The sequence below is a fragment of the Solea solea genome, chromosome 7, assembly GCF_958295425.1.
Source record: "Solea solea chromosome 7, fSolSol10.1, whole genome shotgun sequence".
Taxonomy (NCBI): domain Eukaryota; kingdom Metazoa; phylum Chordata; class Actinopteri; order Pleuronectiformes; family Soleidae; genus Solea; species Solea solea.
The window spans coordinates 4,781,402-4,806,115 of NC_081140.1; the positions used below are offsets into that span (position 1 = coordinate 4,781,402).

At 40.4% G+C, this 24,714-nt stretch overlaps 1 protein-coding gene across 3 annotated transcripts; it reads right to left on the reverse strand.

The window, feature by feature from the left end:
- Positions 1–7,223: 7,223 nt before the first annotated feature.
- zbtb44 (zinc finger and BTB domain containing 44) lies at positions 7,224–24,714 on the reverse strand. Of its 3 annotated transcripts, none has more exons than XM_058633906.1 (6): positions 24,408–24,714; positions 16,468–17,571; positions 15,647–15,731; positions 14,607–14,758; positions 12,583–12,883; positions 7,224–11,210 (listed from the first exon to the last, which is right to left on the reverse strand). In XM_058633906.1, exons 2-6 carry the CDS (start codon positions 17,531–17,533, stop codon positions 10,796–10,798), a joined length of 2,019 nt encoding a protein of 672 aa, XP_058489889.1. In that variant the 5' UTR covers positions 17,534–17,571; positions 24,408–24,714; the 3' UTR covers positions 7,224–10,795. The 3 variants fall into 3 exon arrangements, with proteins under 3 accessions (XP_058489889.1, XP_058489888.1, XP_058489890.1); XM_058633905.1 differs by having other exon boundaries at positions 15,617–15,731; XM_058633907.1 differs by having other exon boundaries at positions 11,053–11,210; positions 12,800–12,883; positions 15,617–15,731.

Genomic DNA, 24,714 nt, shown 5'->3' on the forward strand with positions numbered 1-24,714 from the left:
TTTAATTTCCACCACCCTCAAACTGATTATTTATTTATTTATTTATTTATTTATACTTATTTACAATCACTTTCTTATGTGTTATATTTTACTTTATTTGAATGCATTATCATTATTTGTTTTTCTCTTCTTTTAGACCTCCACATTTCTGTCCACTCACTGGTATGAAGTATTTTTAGTCTCCAGTGTGTCCTCATCGCTGTCGATTAGCTCTTAGATATTTGATTCTTACAAAAAATGTCTGATTGATTGATTGATTGATTGATTGAGTGAGTGAGTGATTGATATATTCAGCAGGTGAAGGTCATTGTTGGTCATGGAGTATTTAAATACATGCCTGGCAATTAACATTGTTGCTGACTAAAAGTTCTGAGTAAACAGTTTTGACTTCGCTCGCACGGCATTTATGTTTATTGGACAGGTTATTGTTTGTAACCTTGTATGGAAACTTACTGGAAGTGACAGATGCAACAAAGTATGGACACAAAGGAAAATATGCATTATGTTATAAACTATGAACACAGTTTGGATTTCACTTCATCGTGCGAGAACAAGTCTAAACACAGTTCAATCAACAAGCAGCTTAAATGTTGGACTTTGTCACTATCGTGGCTATTTTTAAAAAGACATAGCTCTCACTTTTTCCACTGTGGTGGACACGGCATCGTCCCAAGATGTCAGGACTTGTCCCGTCCCATGAAGCCACATCAAATGTGACTCCATCCTTTTCAGCCAAATGTTACTGCATTTAGTATAAAAGACAGAACTGGAATTAAATATCAAACTAAAAGCACCAAAAACAACCTTTTCCAATCTGTAAATATTTGCATACTCTGTATTATATTATGTTGTGAAATACAACACAAGAAATGGGACCTTTGGTGTTTACAGAGACTATTTTAACTGTGGGAAAATTAAGAAAGTAGTTAGCTTTGACGGCAGCAGACATCAAATCAAGGGGGGAAAAAAAAGACAAACGTAGAAGAAGAAACAGATGTATTCCTCAGAGGCTGCTCACTGTGACAGCTTGTGATTAACAGAAAAATATTTTGTCCTGGCTGAGTCTTTGTTTTCTTAGGGAGACAGTGGTGCCACTAAACTGCAGAGCATCATCCTTGGGTGCTGTGGACTGCTGAGCCTTTTCTGTTTTCATGTCTGCCTTTTGAAATTTGCAAGTCAATGTTAAATAAAACGCATGAATACTGCATGTATTCTTTAATCCAGTGTGCTGTGTGACACAGGAATAAAAATAGACAACAGTGATTAACCAATTTAAAATAATTGAATTCATTAAATGTCCTTTATCTCTTTATTTTAGACGTGCATGAGGGAAAACTGATTCACTACTGTTACATTGGACTGAACCAACCGAGACTTATGGCTGTTTAAGTTTTATTTTATATTGTAAGCAAATCAGAAGTAGCAGGAGCAGCGACTAAATCACAAGCCAACAGACATAAAGTGAGTGTGGTTGAGGCTGAGCACAGTCCCCGGCACGAGCCCCGTTCCAGGAACCAGCTTGAGACATAAATGGTGCTTTTCCATCATACAGGTCTAGCACTTTTTTTGCTTTCCCGTACCTGGTACCTGGTGCCTTTTTTGAGCCGAAACTAAAATGTGACGTCAACAGACTGCCGGCCGCTTCGTTAAAACACAACCCTAGTTTAAAGCACATTAATTATAATTATATGGCTACAAAAAAACAAACTATTATGATTTTCAAGTGATTATTCACTTATACCGACCAACTGAACACTGCCCACACTTATGGACAGTATTCTGCCGTTAAACCCACCTAAATGTTCCACACTGGACCTTTAAATCCCTGCGTATGCAGTATTTCTGCTGACATAAGGATGTTTAAACCCATAATTAAGCAGCCTATAAAGCAGGCTACCATCTACACAACTATTTATAGAATATATGGAGCAGGAGAGAACTCTTAAACTGATATTGTGTCTCAGAACAGTCTGATTTCCACACAAAACCAGTGTTTTTTTTATATAAAAGAAATGTTAACAGAGCAAATGTTAACACGGGAGGAAAATGCTTTTTATTCCTGATTCTTGTAAGTGTATTTTGACCTGATACTGGACGTCTCTAAATGTGGTCATGTCCCCAACAAGAGAGGCATGGCTTACTGTGTGTGAAGTTCCACAGTAACCATCCTGGTGGGGACTGTGGAGTGGAAAAACCTCACAATACCATCATTAGTACTCCTGGCAGGGAACAGCCTACAGGACATCACAGAGTAGGAAGAGTAGGAAGAGCGTGTGCTTCATCAGGATTGACTGTTGTTCCCTCTGTTTGTACAGTTTTTATTCTACTAGATTTTATTTTAACATCACTGCAAATGTGTGATTGAGTACGTGTTTTCTTACTCTCAGCACAGCGTCATCCATCTCAGGCCAAGACGGCTACAATCCAGCACCTGTCGGTATTGGATTATGAATCAATTAAATGCAATCAAAGCCAGGTTTGTAGGTTCTGGATCAAAACAAATTGATGCCCTGTTCAGGTGACAAAGCCTCACTGAAACCTGCCAATATCAATATAGTTGCATCATGGTGATCTACTTTCCAACATTTCCACAGGCATTTCTGCCAAAATGTGATGCTTTCTAGACTTTTTCCATGGATTAGGAGCCTGTGAACAACAAAGGACTGACCATGACTGAAAAGGAGTTCATAAATAAGGTTTGTACGACATTAGCCTGGCCCATTAAGTCTAACAAATTAATTGGAACAATATGTCTTGAACCCCAAAGTGTGTGTTGAATCTGCTTTATAGATCGATCTTGGATTATGGGAACATTTGGGTCTAAAACAAAGCCTCAGTCCAACCCACTATCCCCCAGACAAACGGTCTTGTGGAGAGGATTCACCTTCAATGTGTGTGCACGCAAAATCTAGATGTTCCAAATAAAAGTCAGCTCTACAAATAAACTGCTGACCCCATCTATCTGCTCAGCTTTGAGAAAAAGAAAGAAGTAGTGGGGAAACAGGATCCTTCTCATGGCTGACTCACACGTACACAACGCTCTTATGTTGGACAGTGGATGTGCCTGATGCTTGTTGCTGGGGTCGGCTATCGGAAGTTAGGAGAGCAGCATCTGTCGCTTGGAAAAATTCAACATTCCTCCACTTCTGCTGCAGAGCAAAGCCAAGCAATGGACCCACAATGCAGTTTGGCAATACTTCATGGCACTTTATTCAATGTGAATGGAAAGCATTTAAGTTAATGCCATGTTTTAAATTTCACTCTAAATATATATATTTCCATATATATATATATATATATATATAATATTTTATTATTATTATTATTATCACTAATAATAATGGTAATAATAATTATTATTATATACTGTATTGTATATACAATTATTAATATTCTATATAATATATAATATAATATATTAAATACATTCCTTTAAAAACAGAAAATAGGAGCAAGTAGGATAAAATGGTAAAAAAAACAAAAAACTGGTTTTAATTCATTTTGGGTCATGTAAAGAAAACTGCACGTGCCTAAAAGATAAAGGTAAAACGACCTACAGTGTTAACACTGGAGACACACACGGTGGATTAGTGGCTAGCACTGTTGCCTCAAAGCACCTGTTTTAAAAGCCTTTCTGTGTTGGAGTTTGCAGGTTCTCCACATGTGGGCTTGGGCTTCCTCCAGGTTCTCTGGTTTCCTGCCACAGTCCCATTTAAATCTGAATGATCAACTTGTTCTGAGAACATCACTCATGGATCATTGCTAAACTGTTACAATTGGCTGCAGTGGGGATTTGGAAGCCGGTCTAAACAAAGGTAAGTTTCCAGTCAAACTGTCTTTACTTTAAAAAGAAAAACAGGCAGGGACTAATGTGGGTATGCTTACAGACCGACAAATTGAAGTGGCAAGGACTGTGGAGCACACAGACTAAACACAATGATGCAGGAAGGATAACTAGACGAAGATTAATCCAAACCAGGCAGGGCAGGTAATCACACTGGCAGGAACAAAACTGAGCCAAAGTCAGAGAGACATGCACCACAGAGACGGAAGAAGGTCTCCAATCATGGAAAATGTCACAGTTCCACTACAGACTTCCAGTGTTTTGGGGGCACGTCCAGATATATAGATAATATATATATCACACTGATATCTGGACGTGTTTGCTTGTGTGAGTGAATGGGTGTGAATGAGTGAATGGCACAACTGTAGTGTGAAGCAGCTTTGAGTGATCATCGAGACTAGAAAAGCCAAAATAAAGACCACTGTTTCTCTGAGCCACTATTTTGAACGATACTATGTTTTTGTTTGAAAATGCGTAAACTCTGCTCCAGAGGCATTCACGAGGAACATTTGAAAATCTCCATTAAAACTCACTTTCTATTTTAACTTGAGCTCATTCAACAAAAGAAATCTGTGCTCTAACTTTTCCCCATTGTTGTGATTTGTTCATGTTTGGTCATGTGATACATTTCTAGGTGCGTTAGTATGGATGCAGATTGCTCGCGTGGATGCCGCTCATTGTTATGCGAAAATGCTTTTTTTCATATGAATGGATGAAGTCTTAGTGTTGGCCTTTCAAGATGACAGAACCTATAAGAGCATAAATGATGATGGGTGCAATGCAGATGTGACTCATTTCACCACAGTCTGCTTTACACTGGGCCTGCGGCCTGCATGGAGCGCAGGATATTAAAACACTGAATGTTCATGAGCATAATAACGATGTTTTGACCACTTTAATTCCTCACAGAAGCCTCAGAACATCTGTGATGGGGTTTACTGCTCCAAATTCTGGCAGAAAATGGTTACAATGAGGGATTTTGAGGTGTCCTCGTGCCTTGGGGATGTAAGACTCTTGCCATGCAATAAATCACAAATGTTCCTACTTTGAATCTGGCTGGGGAGCTTTGTCTCAACTCACCGTCTCTTTCTTCCCTCACCTCACTTCTGTGCTATCTCATAAAGGCAAGAGCTGCCAAAAAAAACACACACACCTATGAATGGTCATAAAAAGGACACGTTGCAATCTGTTTTACCACAATACTTGTCATTTGTACTTAACACTGTTTACTTGTGACTAGATCACACAAGACATATGTTAAACCAGGTCTGAACAGGAACATTTAGTTCCCACAAAAACCCACCGGCTGCAAGGACGCATCCCTCCACTGTCTGTGGAGTTCATACGAAGAAAAATTAAAGCTGCAGTGCATCATTTTATTTTTGTTCCATTAGAGTTGTTGATGTTATTATTGTGCCTCCGTCTGGTCTTCATAAACGGACACAATGTAACATTTGTACACCGAGCACTTTCTTTGGAGCGAGCAGAGCAGAAGAAAACGAATTATTGTGTTAGTCTGACTAAGTTTAAAATACATGTTAACACACAGATAATGTGATTGGGTGTCAAATGATTACTGCATGTGTACGTTCAGTTGGACCAGAGTTGGATTCATTGGGACGGTGACATCACTGCACGAACTGCCGCCGCTTCGTTTTACACGCGACACACACACACGAGTGACTACAGACTTGTAAAGCAGATGTTTTCAGTGTAACTGAGTCATTAGATTCAGTTAATTAAAACTATTTGTTCAGTACTTCCTCCATGACCGGAGCACAGACTCCACACAGTCACAGCAGTGCTGTCGCTAAATACACCAGACTCCTCTGTTAAATACTGAGATTTGAGACATTTCCCTGGTAAATGTTGGAGATAAATCCACATTTTTAAGATCGTTTTAAGGTCTTTTTAACTGTTTGGCATTGTTCGGCTTGACTCTTGACCAATCAGTGGCCGGCAGTCAGGCGACGTCACACATAGTATCGTCTCAGCGCGATTGCAACCTCGCCAGAGCAGGTACTGAAAAAGGTACCAGTTACTATGCTAGTGGAAATGCAACTTAACCGTGCCATGCCGAGACGAGTCGAGCTGGTTGAAATATGCCATTAGTCGATTCCCTGCTTGTGCTTGTATACTTAGAAAATGGCACTATTGAAGGACGTAATCCCATAGCATTGATATGTACAAACCTGTGTGAGGGAGTATTTGTGTGTGTATGCAGGGGCAGACGGGACAAATATAATCCAACCTGTTACTTTAGTAGCACAACGTTGCTGTTGCCTCCGTCTGTCTTGAAAGAAAAAAAGGATAATTTCCTGCAGTGATGTAGTACTCAAGTACTCAAGGTCTCGAGACCGATTTCTGATTTCTCTGACTTATCTCGGACTCGTTCCTTCAAAGACTCGGTCTTGACTCGGACTCGGACCACAGTGGGAGGAGAAGGACTCATAATTTCAGACCGAGTCCTCGAGACCAATGTTATGTCCTAACTATGATTAAAAAGGTCAGGGTGGGCTTAACATGTTGATGACAGAGCAGCACTGTTGAAGCAGTTTATAAAAATAGGCAGAAGATGATGCTGCTGATGATGTGGTAGGGATTTTTTTAATGATAGTAAAAGCATAGTCCATATTAAGACGTTAAGACTGCTCCTCTAAACAATTCCCAATCTAGCTTAGTCTGTAGGCCTAACTGTTGATTATTAACTGGGGTGATACTAAATCATGACATGTTTTTATGGTCTTGGTCTCGACTCGGTCTCAACTCCTAAAGGACTCGGTCTTGACTCGGACTCGACTGTATTTGAAAACCAACGGACTAGGTCTCGACCCTTCAAAGACTCGGTCTTGACTGGGACTCGGCATAGGCGGTCTCGTCCCCATCACTGATTTCCTGTGTGCAGTGCACAGAAAGAAGAATTGATCTGTCTACATAGCTATGTTGTGTCTATGTCTACATCCAATGAATAATTTGGCAGTATGTGACAGGCATTTGTTTATATTTAAAAAAAACTTTCAGTCACTACAGAAGTATTATGACAAATAAGATGGTAGTGTACCAGTATAACAATCATGTAAATTCAAAGCACATTTGTATATCATTCTGTATATTATGAGCTTTATGACAAGAAAAACTACAACCAGCCTCTTTTTTAAAGTACACACACATGCACCTATCAGCCATGTGTGTTTTCACAAGGTTTTAAAAGTGTTAAAACCTTAACAAATAATTGTGTTTTTATGTTAACATGTAGGTTGTTTTTATCCTTTCATTATAAAACTTTTATTTCAGTTACGAACATCAACTGTGTGTTACAGGGATAAATTCAAATGTATTACAGTGACAAAACAACAAACAACTTCAGACAAGTTTTAGATATATTTGGAACTTTTGGTTTTATTTACATGTTCTACTTTTACAAAAATGACTCCTTTTTTTTTTAATAACAACAGGACTGCAAAGCCAGAACACTAGTAAAGATTCAGAACTACCATAAACTCAAAAATACAGAGTGGTCTTGTCAGTTTTTAAAAGCCAACCGTGGAATATGATCCAGTTAAAACACTCAACACCACAAACATCAGTTCTCCCTATTCAATGTGCAGGCTGCATTGCTATCTGGGATGTTTTTGTATAGTTTTCTCCAAACTACAGTTTAAATACAGTATCAAAGACACAAAATACAACATCTGTCTCAAAGCAGGTTGTTATCAAGTAGCCTACAGTATAAAGAATACGTAACATAGTACAAGTGTATATAATGTATATATATATATATATATATATACATACATGTACACACACTGCAGACGCTCACATAGTGAAGACTACGAAGGCCCCCCATACTCCAAGACAAAGCTGTTCTATTCACATTTAACAAGAATATCCAAAGATGCCATAAAACAGCACCCATACAAAAGTCACCAAAAATATATGCCATTATTAAGAGCTACCATGATTTTTTTTCCTTATATTTTTAAACTTTTAAATAAACCATAAGGACTGGAAAACATATACAACATCAAGTGTACATTGAAAAGGCATGTCCTGTATAGAATCAAGATACTTTGAAACATTGCACATAAAGGGGAAAGCGTACAGAAGAGAGGAGAAGAGAGCATGCTGAACAACTGATCAAAGCTCTGCTTGGTGAGGAGCCATCGACAAATAAGGCCTTGACAGAAGAGATCACCACCTGGAGACATGCTCTCCACTTCACACAACAATATGAACATGCAACCTTAGAAAAGAAAAAAGAAAGGAGGAGCTGAAAAGAACCAGTCTTATGTTCCCAAAGCCTTGTTCCTTATTTCACAGATCAAATGGGCTCCTCGCCTGTTTGATTCACCTTCAGTCACATTTGAAACAAAACTAAATGATACATTCTTTTTATATACGTATATCTATCTATCTATATATATATATGTATATATATATAATCCGTCCTCCAAAGACAAAAGTAAAACCTTTAAAACACCACCTGTCCATTTATTGCACACCATTGGTTCACAAAAATATTTTGGGCACTTTGCATTTCGACAAACAGCAGCATTTCATTATAAAAACGTTTGAATACAGACACTCAAAGCAACAGATGACAAAAGAAGCATGACGTACAAATGGAGAATAGAAAACCTTTTTTTTTTTTCTTTTTTCAAAATTGTGAAATTGTGCAACTTGAGTTTATAGGTCCATTTACTAAGGCTAGCCTCTTAAAAGCACAACATCATACAGTGTTTTCAGGGCCGGAACAGCAGGACCCCTTTGCTAAATAGCGTGGACCACTCGAAATGATTATCTCTTGATTTTATTCTGTGCAGTTTTTGATTGCCATGGCAAATCCCCAATGAGATAGAGGACATTTGGTCCTGTAGGAAAAAAGCTTGATATGTGCCCACATAGAAAAGGGGCAAATGGCACAACTTTGAAAAAGTGACTGACAGGATGGCACAGGGTAACACGAGCTCTTATTACGAGAGCTCTCGTGTCACATTGATGTCCTTCTCACAGCAATATCCATCGTTACATTTACAATCAACCCTCGATGTGAGGGCATACATTCTGCTGCGAGAATCCTAAATTTGAGCCATTGGTTCTTCTTTCAGGGGACAACAGAAAATAAAAGATTTCATCCATTCACAGTCAGTAGCATTCAACTCATGGATCATCACCACGAGTATCATTATCCTCTCAAGATACAGGCACAAGCATGTCTAAGTACAGAACACAACACAGAAACAACACAGGTAACAGGAGTTGGAGGTTTGACCTAAAAAGGGAATTTAAATTAGTAACATCAACAGCTACGGGTGATGGATAGGATCTTTGCTTACACAGCATATTTAAATGTGTCATTTATAATGATACGTCTCACAGTATTTGCATTCACATACGAGCGCGCTACTGTTACTTCCAAAGAAATACTATAACAAAACAAAACAGAACGTCTTTGTCATCCGTCCTGTGTGAAAAAAAAAGTCATCACATTCTATGTGTACAGTATCACTTCCTGCTTCCCTGTCAGCAGAACAGTCACTTCTCATCGTTTTAGTCAGGGAGATTTCCACAGAGTAGCGTTTTCCGTTTATGAAAACATAGCATGAGGAAATGCTGGTAGTTAAAAATACACACTTTTGGGATAAAATGATATTGATACTCATCTTGAGTAATCACAAAAATAAATTGTTTAAGACCAAGACAATTGTGATGTACCTAAATCACTTCAACAGTCATGCAGCGCCTCAGAGCATCAGCAGTGTACCTTGGTTAACCAGGACAATCAGACTCTTATTGGATATCACAAATAACAACAACAAAGTGTGTTTGACATTGAAATTTGACAAGCAGGCCTACGTTCAAACTAGGCTGAAATGCTACATTATTAGAACCCATCTGTGGCTACAACAACTGTAGATATAAAAAAACCTTGAAAAATTCAAATGAATAATGATGTTTTACATCAAATTTGGTCAGATCTTTTAAAGTTATTAAGAAACAAAATGCATCAGTGCTGATCTAAGTTTTTTTTAGTTTGATTTAAACAGTGTTCATAAAAAAAACGTAATAGGTCAGAAAAATTATACTGCACAAACATCTAAAAGGGAATACTCTGTCAATACAATTTCAAGTTTGAAACATTTAAAAATGAAATGTTTTGTCTTGATACTGATTAAAAAATGCACATACACACACCTGACGTATTTCACAACACCGAACTTACACAGCATTCAAATAGTAAAACTACAGTACAAGCTATTGCAATATAGATAATGTTGACATTGAACAGTTTGCCTATAGCAACGGCACTGAAGGAATAACAGAGTCTCTGCCCGTACAAACTACAAATAAAATACAAGTAGGGTTTTTTTTTTCCTTTAGCTCAGTTTGCAGACTTGATTTGTCGCCGTTGGCAAAGACAAGAGCTCTTCTTCCTCTACGGGTTACACATGGGAACTCAGGCACTTTCCAAAAATAGAGCAAGGCTTGGATTTAACAGACCTCAAATTGGCTAAGACAGAAATGACTTAAGCTAGCACTGCATTCACGTCATACGGGAAAAAAAAATGACCTTCCGAAAAGCTGCTCATTACTTTGAAATTCCAATTTGGGGATGGACTAAAGACAGGGTCTATAATCTACTAAAATCTCACGTCATCAATCAGGAATGATATTGGGACTGCAATAATGAAATAATGTTTTCCTTTGCTGGATTTGGTTTGGAATAAAACATTAGGTCAAATAAGTGCATCTGAGTTGCATGTGGAAAGCAACACTAAGGCAACTGAAGTTTTCAGGTAACTTAAGTCATGGCGTCCAGATGGCTCCATATGTTCACACTTCAAAACGTGTCTGAGTCGTCGCTGTAAGCCAATCACGGCACTCCCAACAGATATTCCCCATATGACATGGCTGCGAAATAAGACATGATGAGCAAGTGCGAGACTTGAATCATTCGATGGTGATAGAAACCAGCTCCTTGGCCTGGGCATGCTGCTGTTGCTGCTGCTGCTGCTGCTGCTCTTCTTCAAAAGCCCCTTGGGAACTGCCATCTGCACTATTGTCCATCTTGGTCTCCTCCCTAACTGTTGCTGTCCCATCAGCATCCATCTTGAGGGAGGCTGGGGCTTCCAGAGGCTCAGGTGACAGGAAGCCGGAGGAACTCTCACAATTCTGGGTGGAGGAGGAGACCTGGGAGATGACGGGCGTCTGGACTGAGGAGGAGGACGAGGCGGCGGTGGTGCTGGAGGTGGAGGTGCTTCCTGGGTAGACTGGGTGATGCTGGGACTCCTCCAGCTCATACTGGACTCCCAGCACCTCCTCCTCCTCCTGTACCTGGCTCAGGTAGTCGGGCACGAGGAAATCACTGCAAAGATGAAGAGGACATGTTGAGTTCACTGTGCTTTGTGTTACTTTTTTCAGAATAAAATGTTGAGATCAAGTGTCACCATCCTCTGTGGCACAAACAATGGCTGAATCTGACAAACTGATCTAGAAAACAGCAACTTAGCAAGAAAAAATACAAACTACACAAAAACCAGTGCAGTTAATATCTCTTTTTATGTGAAGACTGGGAGACTGAATAACTGCATTGCCAGAGAATTTTCCATACTGTTATGATCTCAGGCAAGGATGCAGACACAATAAAACTTTAAGGAGTCAGTGTCCTGTTTGCTGACCTGGGAGGACTAGAGTGCACCACGTGCAAAAGTGGAGGAAATAACAACACACTTCGCTAAGACATTGTGTTCAGACATTGTGGAGCAGGTAAAAACAAGGGTTAAGGGACATTCAAAGATGTAGAAAACACACACACACACACACACACTACAAAACAATTAAAGTTGTGCATTCTGGGGTTTGTATGACCACACATTTAAACACCTTTACTTCAGCAAATGCAGCTGGTGCACTTCATGAACAGAGAACATAGCTATTACATAGTTAAAGTAAAACTTTTACTATTCTGTTCTTTATATATTTTGTTTACTATTTTACATCTTCTATCCAAATATAAAAAACGTAACTCATACATGTTGGAAACTGTTCCTGCAATATGATGTAGAGTTACTAATTTGATAGTGACGTGTTGTAATTCTCCATCCCATGTAAACCCATTACATCATATCGCAACTCAAATCACAATTGCAATATCTGTCCAAAAAAGATGCAATCACACATTTTCCCCAAATCCTTTAGCCCTAGTATGGGTCTGTCCAAAGGTAACAATCCATGATGTTGTTGTTTGTTTATGTAAAAGAGAATATCAATGTATCCAGCCAAGACATACAGAACAACTGTGTGTAATTTTCACTTCAGTTATTGGATGAAATATGAGCTTTGTTTTGAAGAACTTTAAAAAAAGCAGGTAGGCAGTGTTATGTTTGGACAGAGTTGAGCTTTCTCCCTCTGTCGTCTCAACACTGCTGTTGCTGCAGCTACATATTCTATCATAGACACATGAGAACCAAACATCAACCAAAACATCCCTCTCTTGGAAAGGAAATTAATTAACCAAGCATATTCCCCAAACTGTCTGAATACTCCTTCAAGTAAATGACATTAAAACTAACCAATAAATGAAGCCAAATACTTTAGGTACACGTGGTCTGAGCATTCACATCACCTGCATTAACCTTAAAAACAATTGTACACAACCAAATCTAACCTCAGGTATTAAAATCTAATCCAGGTGAGATCTGAGTAAATAATGGGCTCAGTGTCCCCGAACTCCTCACCTGCTCTGGAAGTAGTTTGCTAGTTCGGATGCCTCATGGTTCAGACTCCTCAGGTGTACAATTAAATTGCCAGAGTTGGTGAACATGGCGCCGCACGTTTTGCACTCATAAATCCGCGGCTTGCGGATTATGTGTCGGGAGACCCTCATGTGGTGCTTATATTCACCGAAGGACGTGAATGTGGCGCTACAAATCTGGCACCGGAAACAGCGTTTACCTTCGTGCTTCAGCCGATGCATCTTTAGGGAGTAGGCCCGTGTGAACTTTTTCCCACAGCGGTCACACTGGAAAGGCTTAATGCCTGAGGGAAGGGGAGAAAAAACTATGCTTAGCTCGACTGCACAGTAGCAGCAAACAAGTATGTGTGTGTGTGTTGGTCTAACCACACAGTCAGTCTCAACTGTTTTCCAAATCAGTGTTTTCCTGAATGCCCAGGAACCCAGGACCAAAGAGCCTCATCCACTCCTCACTGAGCTACATACAAGATGTTGGAAAGTAAAGGAAGCCAGTTTCATTTAACCTTATGTTTACATGTCAGTTAGCAAAATTGCTATTGATAACAACAGTTATGGGTAAGGATTTGAAGCAAAAAATCATAATATGTAAAGGTAAATGTGTAGTCAATTTGTTATCAGATCCAAAAGCAACTAAATCCTGAATCTATAATGCAGTTTTCTTAGTTTCTTTGTTTATGTGTCTCACAAACAGCCTACTAAAACAGATTCACAGATAATCGGGCTACATTTTACACAACAAAATACATGTTTACATATTTCTCAGGCTTTGACGGTGTTGCATCAGCTAATCACAGCTAATAGTGCCTCACTTTTATACACTCAAATACCGTGTACATTCATGTTTAAGTATTTCATTTACAGTTTCCCATGTTTTGTAAGTGCAAGTTTTCTGCAGTGAACACACGTACATAATTACCGTTATCTTTCAGTTGCTCAGAAATATTTTATAATTTATTCCCAAATAGTAGACCTGTGCTTTGGCACTAAACTGAAAGGTTTCGGCACATTTTCATGTCCCCATGAGTGTGCACTTCGAACTGCCTGGCCTTTTATAAACAGGCTTGTGAAACACAACACCATTATCCAAGGTGCTTTTCATTTATCCACAATGTAAATCACACTGCACATTAAGATGTTTTGATATCATTCATGGTATTTTTCCCACTGCAGGCAGACGACTTAAATCCAAAGTGTGTTTTGATAGAGATTAAAATCTATAATCTGCCTCTTGCATAATGTTGTTGCCAAGTATAGGCTAAGAATTAGGTCTTTGGCTTTTTTCAAAGTTGAAAAAGACTATGCAACTCAATTTCTCTATGAGGCAGTAAATGCTATTTATGACACTTTTTATAACCTCACATCATGTCAGGTGTCACTACACATGAATACAGATGCAGACAACATTATAATTTGTTCAGTGTCTACATCATCCAAAAGTAAACAAGGACAGAGGATTTAAGACATTTTAGAACGGGCATACTTTCAAAAATGTCCTCTGAATGTCCTCACATGTGAGGCACACAGCCTATATATGGTTTGCACTGTTCTTCCACCCCTTCGTGCCCCCTTTTGGAGTATTTTTGCAATAATTGAAAAAAGTGAAGCTATGAACCCATGACCTGTAGTTAAAGAGTAACTGATGAGGGACATTAGTAATATGACAAAAGACAAAAGTTCATACTCATATACCAGGTTTTGATGCAGAGGGAGAATGTGTGGAATAATAATAAAAAAAAATCTCCGTTTCTGTGCTGCATGAATTTTGATTTAGTATGTCCAAATATGCAATCGGATTGCAATGATAAATTAGTAGTTCTCTTCCAAATGGCCTGTTTTTGTTTTTATTTTTCAAAAGTTGCACAATACAGTTTAAAATACTACTTCTTGTTGATCTGTAGCAGAAAAATGACTTTAGCTCATCAACTCGTAAATTGCTGTTGGATACAATACACATACAAAATATTTTTGTGTTTTTTAGCAAAGTTTTAATTACTCCATTTCACCTACCGGAGTGTATGAGCATGTGCTGCTTGAGATTTTGAATGCGTGTGAATCGGACTCCGCAGGTTGGACACTGAAAGGGCCGGTCAGGGCCGTTGGTTCCAGGTCGGGCTGACGGGCTGATATAGAGGTGATATGGATACTGAATACCTTCCAACCTGAGACACAAAAGATTTGAACATTTGTATGTGCTTTTCTTAAGTTTTTTTCTGACATAAACGTTTTCCAGTTTGCCTTTATGAAGAACACAGCAGGAGGTTGTCTGGCACAGACGCTTCACAACAGCAGGAACATTTCTGGGCATGTGTCAAGCATACAGGAAGCAGGATACTCGCCCACTCGCTGGCTGAGTATTTTCCAGAGATAATCCTGCTGTGTTCTCACATGGGCTAATGCGGACTTTTTTCAATGGACGTTTGACTAGGGGGCTGGCAGGAAAAGTGCCGGAAAATGTCCGGAGTCACAATTGCATCTTTACATATAGCTCCTGTGGACAATTTGAAAATGTCTGCCCTTCAGTGACAGACAGACAGACGACTTTATTAATCCCTTTGGGAGGTTCCCTCGGGGTGCAGATTTATGGTAAAACGTAAGAAAGAAAGAAAAAAGTGTGGGTTGCGAGTGGTCATGAAAATATATATGTTTTTACTTTCAGTTTTGTAAATCAGCATCAAAACAATGCAAAAAGTTATGTAAAATATTTACAATAAATTTGAGGAAATAATCAGCAGTAATAAAGTCATGGAGTAAAGGGCAATGAGATTTTATTATCAGTTTTATTAAACTGGGCTGTGGCATTCTAGCTTGAAAATGGCTGATGTATCCGAATAAATTAATAACATCCACTCCATGTTAATTAAGACACTTAAAAATAATTTGTTTGACTCATCACATAAAAATTACTTCTTAGTAAATGGTAATGATGACTAAATCTTTTATCTACACAAGTATGACTGATACACACAGTGATGAGCCTTAAGTCTTTACATGTGTTATATGTGCTGCCTGTGACTTGCCTTGCTGCAAGTTGCAACAAATCATGATACCTTTCATCATCCTCTACATGTCCTCCAGCATTAGAGGTGCTCTGCATTGATGGCAATCCCTCAGACACTCCTTCATCCATCGACCCTGAAAAGATACAAAACAAAATTATTCCTATGGAAGCCGTCTATTGAATGTCTGACTATGGAATAAAGCCTAGAGCGTGTCATTGTGGATGGAGTTAGGCTAATAATCAAAGACTTTGAAGGCTAATCCCCCATTTATGGATTGATGCTGCTGGACACAAATGCACCAACTGTGCTATTCAACACTTAATGGAAAAACCTATTACCAGTGTTTCCATGTTCCATCTATTTTTGAAACAGCGTTTGAGCTACTGAACAAGAACATTTTCCACTAATAGAAACCTACCGAAGGTTTGTTTGCATGTCCCACAACGCTACACAGGGATAACTGGGTCAGGATACAGATACAACTGTAAAAGTGTGAGAATGAGTCACACTGACACACTGCTGTCATTTTTCTTTTATTATATTGTATATACTCATGTAAGTTTTGACCAAGAGTGAATTATAAAGCTGTTTCCTGAGATGCACTGAAGTCTGGATATTCTCCAGAGATTGTCTGGAGATTGTCTGGAGGGGCTGTGTATATGATGGCTAATGTCCCAAGAAGTCTATGCAAATATTGTCCAGAGATTCTCCTTCCAGCTCCATAGTGTGATCTCCGGTTAATGTCTTAGAGAACTCATGTAAGAATGTGGCAAGAGAAACTTGGAAGAAAAAATGTTTTAAGACAACATGAAACATGCAAAAATAACTCTCAACACAGCTGATTAGTAAATGAGAGAAAAATTACCCACCTATAGAGGAAGACTGTGGACTGATGAGGAGCTCCTCTTGCACCTGATCACTCCCTGGCACTGTCTGCTGGTCACTCAGTGAGCTCTGGGAGGCACTGACTGGCTGAGAAGTTGCCTCTTGGGCCTCCTCATCACTGAGGCGCTCCACTTTCACCCTCACATCTTCCTCTTCTGCTGGCACTGGTGACGACACAGCCTTGGAGCTCTCACATGTCAGGAAGTCACTGAGACGCCGGCCAACCACCACCTCTGAGGCTCCTGAAGTGCCCTGTTCTATACACCGAGGACTCTCCACCAGCTTTGATTTGTCTGGATGGAACCGCCGGTCAATGCCGAATGGAAAAGTCCATGGGAAGGCCAGGGAGGACTCCACTGGCTGGGCTGTGCTGTCTGAGAATGAAGGGGACGGATTGGGGATCTGAGGCGAGGTGGTGACGACCTGTGTGGTGCATTTGAGTGGACTCTCCGGTGATGCCATAGTTACAAAGCTCTTGCGCTTCCGTCGTGATTCGCGGCATATGGGAACGTTTCTCTCCATCACGCTGCAGTCGGACGACACGGGTGACACACTGCCGTCCAAGTGCGTAAGGGCACAGTGTGATGAGGCACTCTCTTGTGTTGACTCATGTGGTTTATCTGCCGTCAAGTTGTTGTTGTTGTTGTTGTTACCCGGACTCCACAGAATGCTTGACTTCATAAACTCTGAGCATGTGCTTGCCACAGCAAACATTTGCATATAACTTGCAGCTGCCAGGACGTCTATGATATTTTCCGTGCTGATGGAGAGGGTCGATGTGTACGCATATTCCAAAAGAGGAGAGAAGCCACTAACAGTCACATGATGAAGGTCCAATACAAACTTGTCCTCCTCCTCCGGCCGGCCCACCAGTTTGGAGCGGAAGAATTCACTGCAGCAGGCGAGGACCACTTTGTGGGCCAAGAAAAGCTTGTCTTGGACACGTATGGTGACATCACATAAGTGACCCTGATTGCGTAGGTCATTCAGCTTCTCCAGCATCTCCTGGCTGTGGGAGGTTGAACTGTGGGTGAAGGTTTTGACTCCCATGTTGGAGTCACCTCTTGACTTGGTCCAGGAAATGGTTCCTACAAGGGGAGATGAAGAAAAAAATAGTCAAGTTGAGTCTGAAAAACCTTAGACTCCTACCATATGACATGTTAGGATAAGAAAAAAAACATTTTTGGTGTGCTTTGGCGTTGTTATATACATTAAAGTACTTGACATGAAAGAATCATTAAGTGTCCAATGATTACCTAACACAACCTAAACCAGCATTAGAGAAACAGGTGTGAAATAGCAGATATCACAATGGACTCCTATTCAGCCAAGTACAAAGAAAAAACAAGTTGTCAAACAATATCAGTCTCAAAAAGGTGATAAAAGTCTACTTCATTGTGGAAGGCCTTGGGCGCACGTAGACAGAAATCCTAAGGTGTTCTCTGAGCTCTGGAGGGAAGGAAAGGTAAAGGGGGGGCATGGAGAAAAAAATGCCTAGTTATGTAACAACAATCAAAGCAGATGAGCAGCGATGCGAGCCAGACGCATGTGGAGGCCAGTGCACTACAGGATGCTCAGCAGCTGTCTGCGAGACATGTGGATTCTTTGAGGCATGAGATTTTCCATCAAACAAAAGCTCATGTGAAGGGGCTCTCGGAGGGAGAGCGAATTCTCCGTCTCACACACACACAGACCGAGGAAAGAGAAAATACTCCTGGGGTATGTTGGCCCAGTGAAGATAAAGTGAATTATAGACCTAGGTTGTGGTGGTGCAACGAGAGAGTGCCTAACCTGAACCAGCAAACCAGGCTAATAGAGAGGAGCTTTGATTTCACTGTGAGGTTTTCATAGGGCTATAATGTCTCCTGAAGGAGCTTTATCCATCTACGTGATCTCCATTTTGGATCATCATGATACATCAGGGTGTTTTTTTAAGTACCTGAACCAGAGAAAGGGGTGGTTTCTTTTTTTCAGGATTTTTTTTCTCAAGGTGACATTATAAAAACAAATTCAAATTATTTTCATTTGTTGATCCTTGGTCCTTGTTGGTCCTAAATCCTTCGGCTGATGATCAGATTAATGACAATCTTACATCTTAAAAAGGCCATGTCGTGACATCTTCTGTTTGCTTCTTTGTAAGGTTATAATAAACTGAATAACCAGAAAGTACTCTTCTTATTCTTTTTCTTTCGGCTGCTCCCTTCAGGGGTCGCCACAGTGAATCAACCTCCTCCATCTCACCCTGTTCTCTGTATCCCCCTCTCTCACACCAACTAACTTCATGTCCTCTTTCACTACATCCATAAACCTTCTCTTTGGTCTTCCTCTAGACCTCCTGCCTGGCAGTTCCAACCCCAGCATCCTTCTACAAATATACTCACTATCCCTCCTCTGTACATGACCAAACCATCTCATTCTGGCCTCTCTGACCTTATCTCCAAAACATCTAACATCTGCTGTTACTCTGATTGACTCATTCCTGATCCTATCCATCTTCGTCACTCCCAAAGAGAACCTCAACATCTTCATCTCTGTTACCTCCATGTCACGGCCCTTGGCTGTGACGTCCTGCCACAAGTGTTTGTCATGTGTTGAGTATGCAGAAGACGTGTGCCAGCCCTTGCTCCTGATTGGTGGCTCTGGTTCCTGCCTGGTCTTCCTCCACCAATTCACCTGCCTGCCTCGGCCTGCCTGTTTTCCTGCACTGTGATTGGGTCACCCTGCTCCAGCTTCACCTACCCAATCCTGCCTCAGCTCGTCTAATCACATCTGTTAAGAATCAGCAGCAGAGAGTCACTCTGGGGCACTGTGCTTTCATGTGAGCAGTTGACCCCTTTGTCGCTCTGTTTTGGTAGCAGCTTTTGAGTATTCACTTTGATATTTGTGAGTTTTGACTGTCGTGTGTACTGGTGTGTTTGTTAGCCACTTTGGCTCGGCCTGCGCGCCAGACTTTGAGTTAAACTATTCCTTTTTGTTTTAAGTGTGTGTGCTCTACGTTGACAGCCCTGAGCCTGTATTTTGTTTAGTGCCAAACTGTCCGTGTTACATCGGACTTAGGGGTGCTATTCCCAGTTTGGTGTTTTTGTTTTGATGTGTTTTTTGGTATTTTGATTTTGGGAATAGCTGCCTCCTCCCTTGATTTATTGTGATTGATTTATGTTAAATTTACCTTCCGTATTAATAAAACAAACTCATTTTTGCTAAACCAATTCCAACTGGTTATTTATGTTATTTCCCCTTCCCCAACGAGTTAGGGTTGTAACACTCCAGCTCTGCTTCCTGTCTTTTCCTCAGTGCCACTGTCTCTAGACCATACAGCATCGCTGGTCTCACCACTGTCTTGTATATCTTTCCTTTCATTCTGGCTGATACTCTTTTATCACACATTACCCCTGCCACTTTTCTCCACCCATTCCAACCAGCTTGAACATGTTTCTTCACCTCTTTTCCACAATCTCGACTGCTCTGGACTGTTGACCCTAAATACATAAAATCCTCCACCTTCTTTATCTCCACTCCCTGTAGCCTCATGGTGCCACTTGGGTTCCTCTCATTCACACACATATATTCTGTCTTGCTGCAACTAATCTTCATTCCTCTCCTTTCTAGAGCATATCTCAACCTCTCAAGCTTTTCCTCCACCTGGTCTCTGCTCTCACCACAGATCACAATGTCATCTGCAAACATCATAGTCCATGGAGCTTCCTGTCTAACCTCATATGTCAGTCTGTCCATCACCACCGCAAACAAGAAGGGACTCAGAGCCGAACCCTGATGTAGTCCCACCTCCACCTTGAACTTCTCTGTCACACCTACAGCACACCTCACCGCTGTCTCACAGGTGGCATACATGTCCTGTACCAGTCAATATACTTCTCTGCCACTCCAGACTTCCTCATACAGTACCATAGTTCCTCTCTCGGCACCCTGTCATAGGCCTTTTCCAGATCTACAAAGGCACAATGCAGCTCCCTCTGACCATCTCTGTATTTCTCTACCAGCATTCTTAAAGCAAATACTGCATCTGTAGTACTCTTTCTAGGCATGAAACCATACTGTTGCTCACAAATGCTGACTTCTGCTCTCAGTCTAGTTTCCACTACTCTTTCCCATAACTTCATTGTATGGCTCATCAACTTTATTTCTCTATAGTTACTGCAATCCTGAACATCTCCCTTATTCTTAAAAATGGGCACCATCACACTTCTTCTCCATTCCTCAGGCATCCCCTCCCTCTCTAAGATCCTGTTGAATAGTCTAACCAGAAACTATACTGCCTCCTCTCCTAGACACTTCCATACCTCCACAGGTATATCATCAGGACCAACTGCCTTTCCATTCTTCATCCTCTTCAGTGCCCCCCTAACTTCAGCTTTACTAATCTCTGCTACTTCATGGTTCACCGTTGTCACTCCTTTTACCCTTTGCTCTCTTTCATTTTCCTCATTCATTAGCTCTTCAAAGTACTATTTCCATCTTCCCATTACTTCTGTGGCACCTGTCAACACATGTCCCTCTCTATCCTTAATCACACGAACCTGCTGGACGTCTTTCCCATCTCTATCTCTCTGTTTTGCCAACCTGTATAAATCATATGCCCTTTGTTGTGCTGCATCTCCCTGTACTACTGTCTGCTCTCCAGTCTCCTCAGTGTCCCACTTTTTCTTTGCTAACCTCTTTCTCTTTATACACTCCTGCACTTCCCCATTCCACCACCAAGTCTCCTTATCTACTTCTATATGACACACCAAGTACTCTCCTACCCGTCTCCCTGACTAAATTAGCTGTAGTTGTCCAGTCATCTGGGAGCTCTCCCTGACCACCCAGATTCTTTCTCAACTCCAAAACCATAGAACAGTCCTCTCTTTTCAGCTTCCACCACTTTGTCCTTTGTTCTGCCTTTGTCCTTTGTTCTGCCTTTGTCCTCTTCGTCTTCCTTGTCACCAGATTCATCCTGCAAACCACCATCCTATGCTGACTTGCTACACTCTCACCACCACTACTTTGCAGTCACTGATCTGAGTGACTCAGTGGTTAAGACCGGTACCCTGTGTGCCAAAGACATCATGGTCGCAAGTTTGATTCCACCCCTGGCTGATTGTACTCAATTACCTTGTAAGTCGCTTTGGATAAAAGCGTCTGCTAAATGACATGTAATGTAATGTAATGTAATGATCTCCTTCAGATTACATTGTCTATACAAGAAGTAGTCTACCTGTGTGCTCCTACCTCCACTCTTATAAGTCACCCTATGCTCATGCCTCTTCTGGAAAAAAGAATTCACTACAGCCATTTCCATCCCTTTTGCAAAGTCTACCACCATCTGTCCCTATGTGTTGCTGTCTTGGATACCAAACCTGCCCATCACTTCTTCATCACCTCTATTTCCTGCACCAACATGTCCATTGAAGTCTGCACCAATTACCACTCTCTCACCTCTGGGGATATTCTGCATCACTTCATCTAACTCACTCCAGAATGTTTCCTTCTCCTCTAATTTACATCCCACCTGTGGGGCATAGCCACTAATAACATTTAACATCACACCTTCAATTTCAAGCTTCAGATTAATCAGTCTACCTGACACTCTTTTCACTTTCAGGAGGATTCCTAACAAACTCCTCCTTTAGGATAACCCCTACTCCATTTCTCTTCCTATCAATACCATAGTAGTACAACTTAAAACCTGCAACTAAGCTTCTCCCCTTGCTACCTTTCCAGCTGGTCTGCATCATGTCACTCAACTCTCCAGCTTTTCCCGTCATCGTCCCAATATTCAAAGTCCTTACTCTCAGTCCCAGACTCTTGCCTTTCCTCTTTTCTTTTCTCAATAACCAGAAGATACTAAATACTATTATTTTGATGACAAATTCATCAAGAAATAGAATCTGAAAACCTTTCCCTGGTTGCAGGTTGTCCTCATTTGAATGTTTATGTTCCACTACACTGTACTCTGAGAACCTGCTGTGTTTTCTTTCCGTCTTTGGGTCAGAAAAGTAAGCAATTTGAAGGCTTTTCTGGGCCAATTCATACACTCCAAGATCAACTGATTAATCAGTGGTTATGTAACAAAGCGTCAGCAACAAAAAAAAAACATCCAAATCCACCAGATATATTTATTATGGCAATAGAGCCGGAGCCTGTATCACAAATTGGGATTAGTGGGTTTTCCATCTATCTTTGGATTTATCTCTGGTTTTCCTGTATCTCATAGCTGGCTCACTTTTAACTGAAGTTAATCAGCATGGCAAGTCTATTTTTTTAGGTGTACAATTGAGAAAGAAAAAACACAAAACCTCCACCACTTACAGGACAATCAGCAGATGCTTCTGATAAGTACAGCACAGTCACTTTAATGAGCATACTGTAAATATGGCAGGAAAATCTGTTAATCAGTTCATCTCCACAGTTGAAACATCAATATAGACCACTGGTAATATAGCTTTAGCTCACAGGCAGGACACATTTCTGCAGTTTCTGATAAGAGACATAAAACATATGCATACATACATACATAATCATGATAAATATATCAACATCATTAAAGACCGAGTTATGCTCCTTGAGTAAAAGTTCAAGAAACCATCCAATACACTTAAAAATTCATGCTTTTAAACAGAGAAACATTCCACAAAATCAAACAGAAAAACGTTCACTTGTATTCAAGGCTGGGCAATAATTCAACAACAATATATACTGCAATATAATGTTGTTCAATAAGGATCAACCTGTAGCAATATCATAATTATGAACTGTGCAAACACATGCTGGAATGTTTTGCCTAAGATTTGCAAATGATTGGTGAACAAGTGTTTATCGATTTGTCTATTCAGAATTTTAAAACCACAATTAACTGTTTTCTTCAACTTTCACTACGAGGCAACAATTATTTTATAAAAAAATAAAACATTTAAAAACAATGAGCCATCTATTAAAATTGTTCTTTAAAATTAGAATTGTTCTTTATCATGGATCACTTTATTGTATGTAAAACTGATACATAAATGTTTCCTGGGTTTTGATTGATTACGAGTCAGACTTTTGACAGTGTTTTAAATATTTTTAGTTTTCAAAATTATTTAAATTCAACGAGGGTTGGTTAACACACTAATCACGCTTCTTCGTACTTCTTAGCCCTGATACTTTTATTCTGTTTACATCACGTCCTAACAAAGACACCACAGGCGCTGTGCAGGAACAGACACCGGACTGCACTGACAAAATGTCAAAAAAGTGTTCACAGTGTGAAGACAGGAGAAGACAAGCCTGTGTTACAGGATATCTGATGATCAAGCTCCATTACAAACATGTTTCTAGCAACAATCACGGCTAAGCAAACGCGAGCTAAAAGCGTCATGTTTTGAAGTACCACCAAAAGCACATCCGGTTTGAACTGTCAAAATAAAAGAAAGGTAAACATCGTAACACTTCAATGATGTAAATCTATTTAGATCAATTTATTAAAACATTGTCTAATTGGCTGTACCAATAATTCATTATTATACACTGTAGCTATAAATGTAGCGAAAAAGGATCGTTTGTTTTCACCACCAACAGATTAACCCAGTGTCTTGTTTGACATTATTTACCAGTTCACTACATGTTGGTCTATATTTTTTCACTTCGGTTCATTGATACGTACATACACTCTTATAATATACGGAAACACGAACTTACACTTTCAAAACAAGTGTAAACAAGGTAATTTATTCTGAAAGCCACTCTGCCACGGCCCCGGTTTGACCGTGGACATCACCGCAGCTGCAGCACATTAGCTACCATTAGCTACCAAGCTAGCGCTAGCCCAAGCGTCACGGCGTTATTGGTTGTTTTTTCCTCTGACAGCTTCGACAACAATGCAGCGTGACACAATCGCAGACGGCGGGATTAAAGTAACCAGACAGTGTGTATGGAAGCGCTTTACCTTGCTGGGTTAGGCCTGCGGTCACGACCGGGCCTCTGGATGCAAACAGCTCAGCTGACAAAAAGGCAGCGACGGTTGGAGACAGCGGTGCGCCCTGCTGCTCCGCACCGCTCACTCACATTCCTCCTCACGCTGCTCAGGCAGTTGTTACGCTGCCACCCGCCAAAGCACGCAGTCACTAAGTAACCCTCACATGAATTCACAACTCGCTCTCTGGCATTCTAAGTTTCCGAAGTGTCGTTTATTAAGTCCTTTGTGCTCCCAGCTGCTTTTTCTGCCTTCTATTTTTATGCCCACAATGCAACGC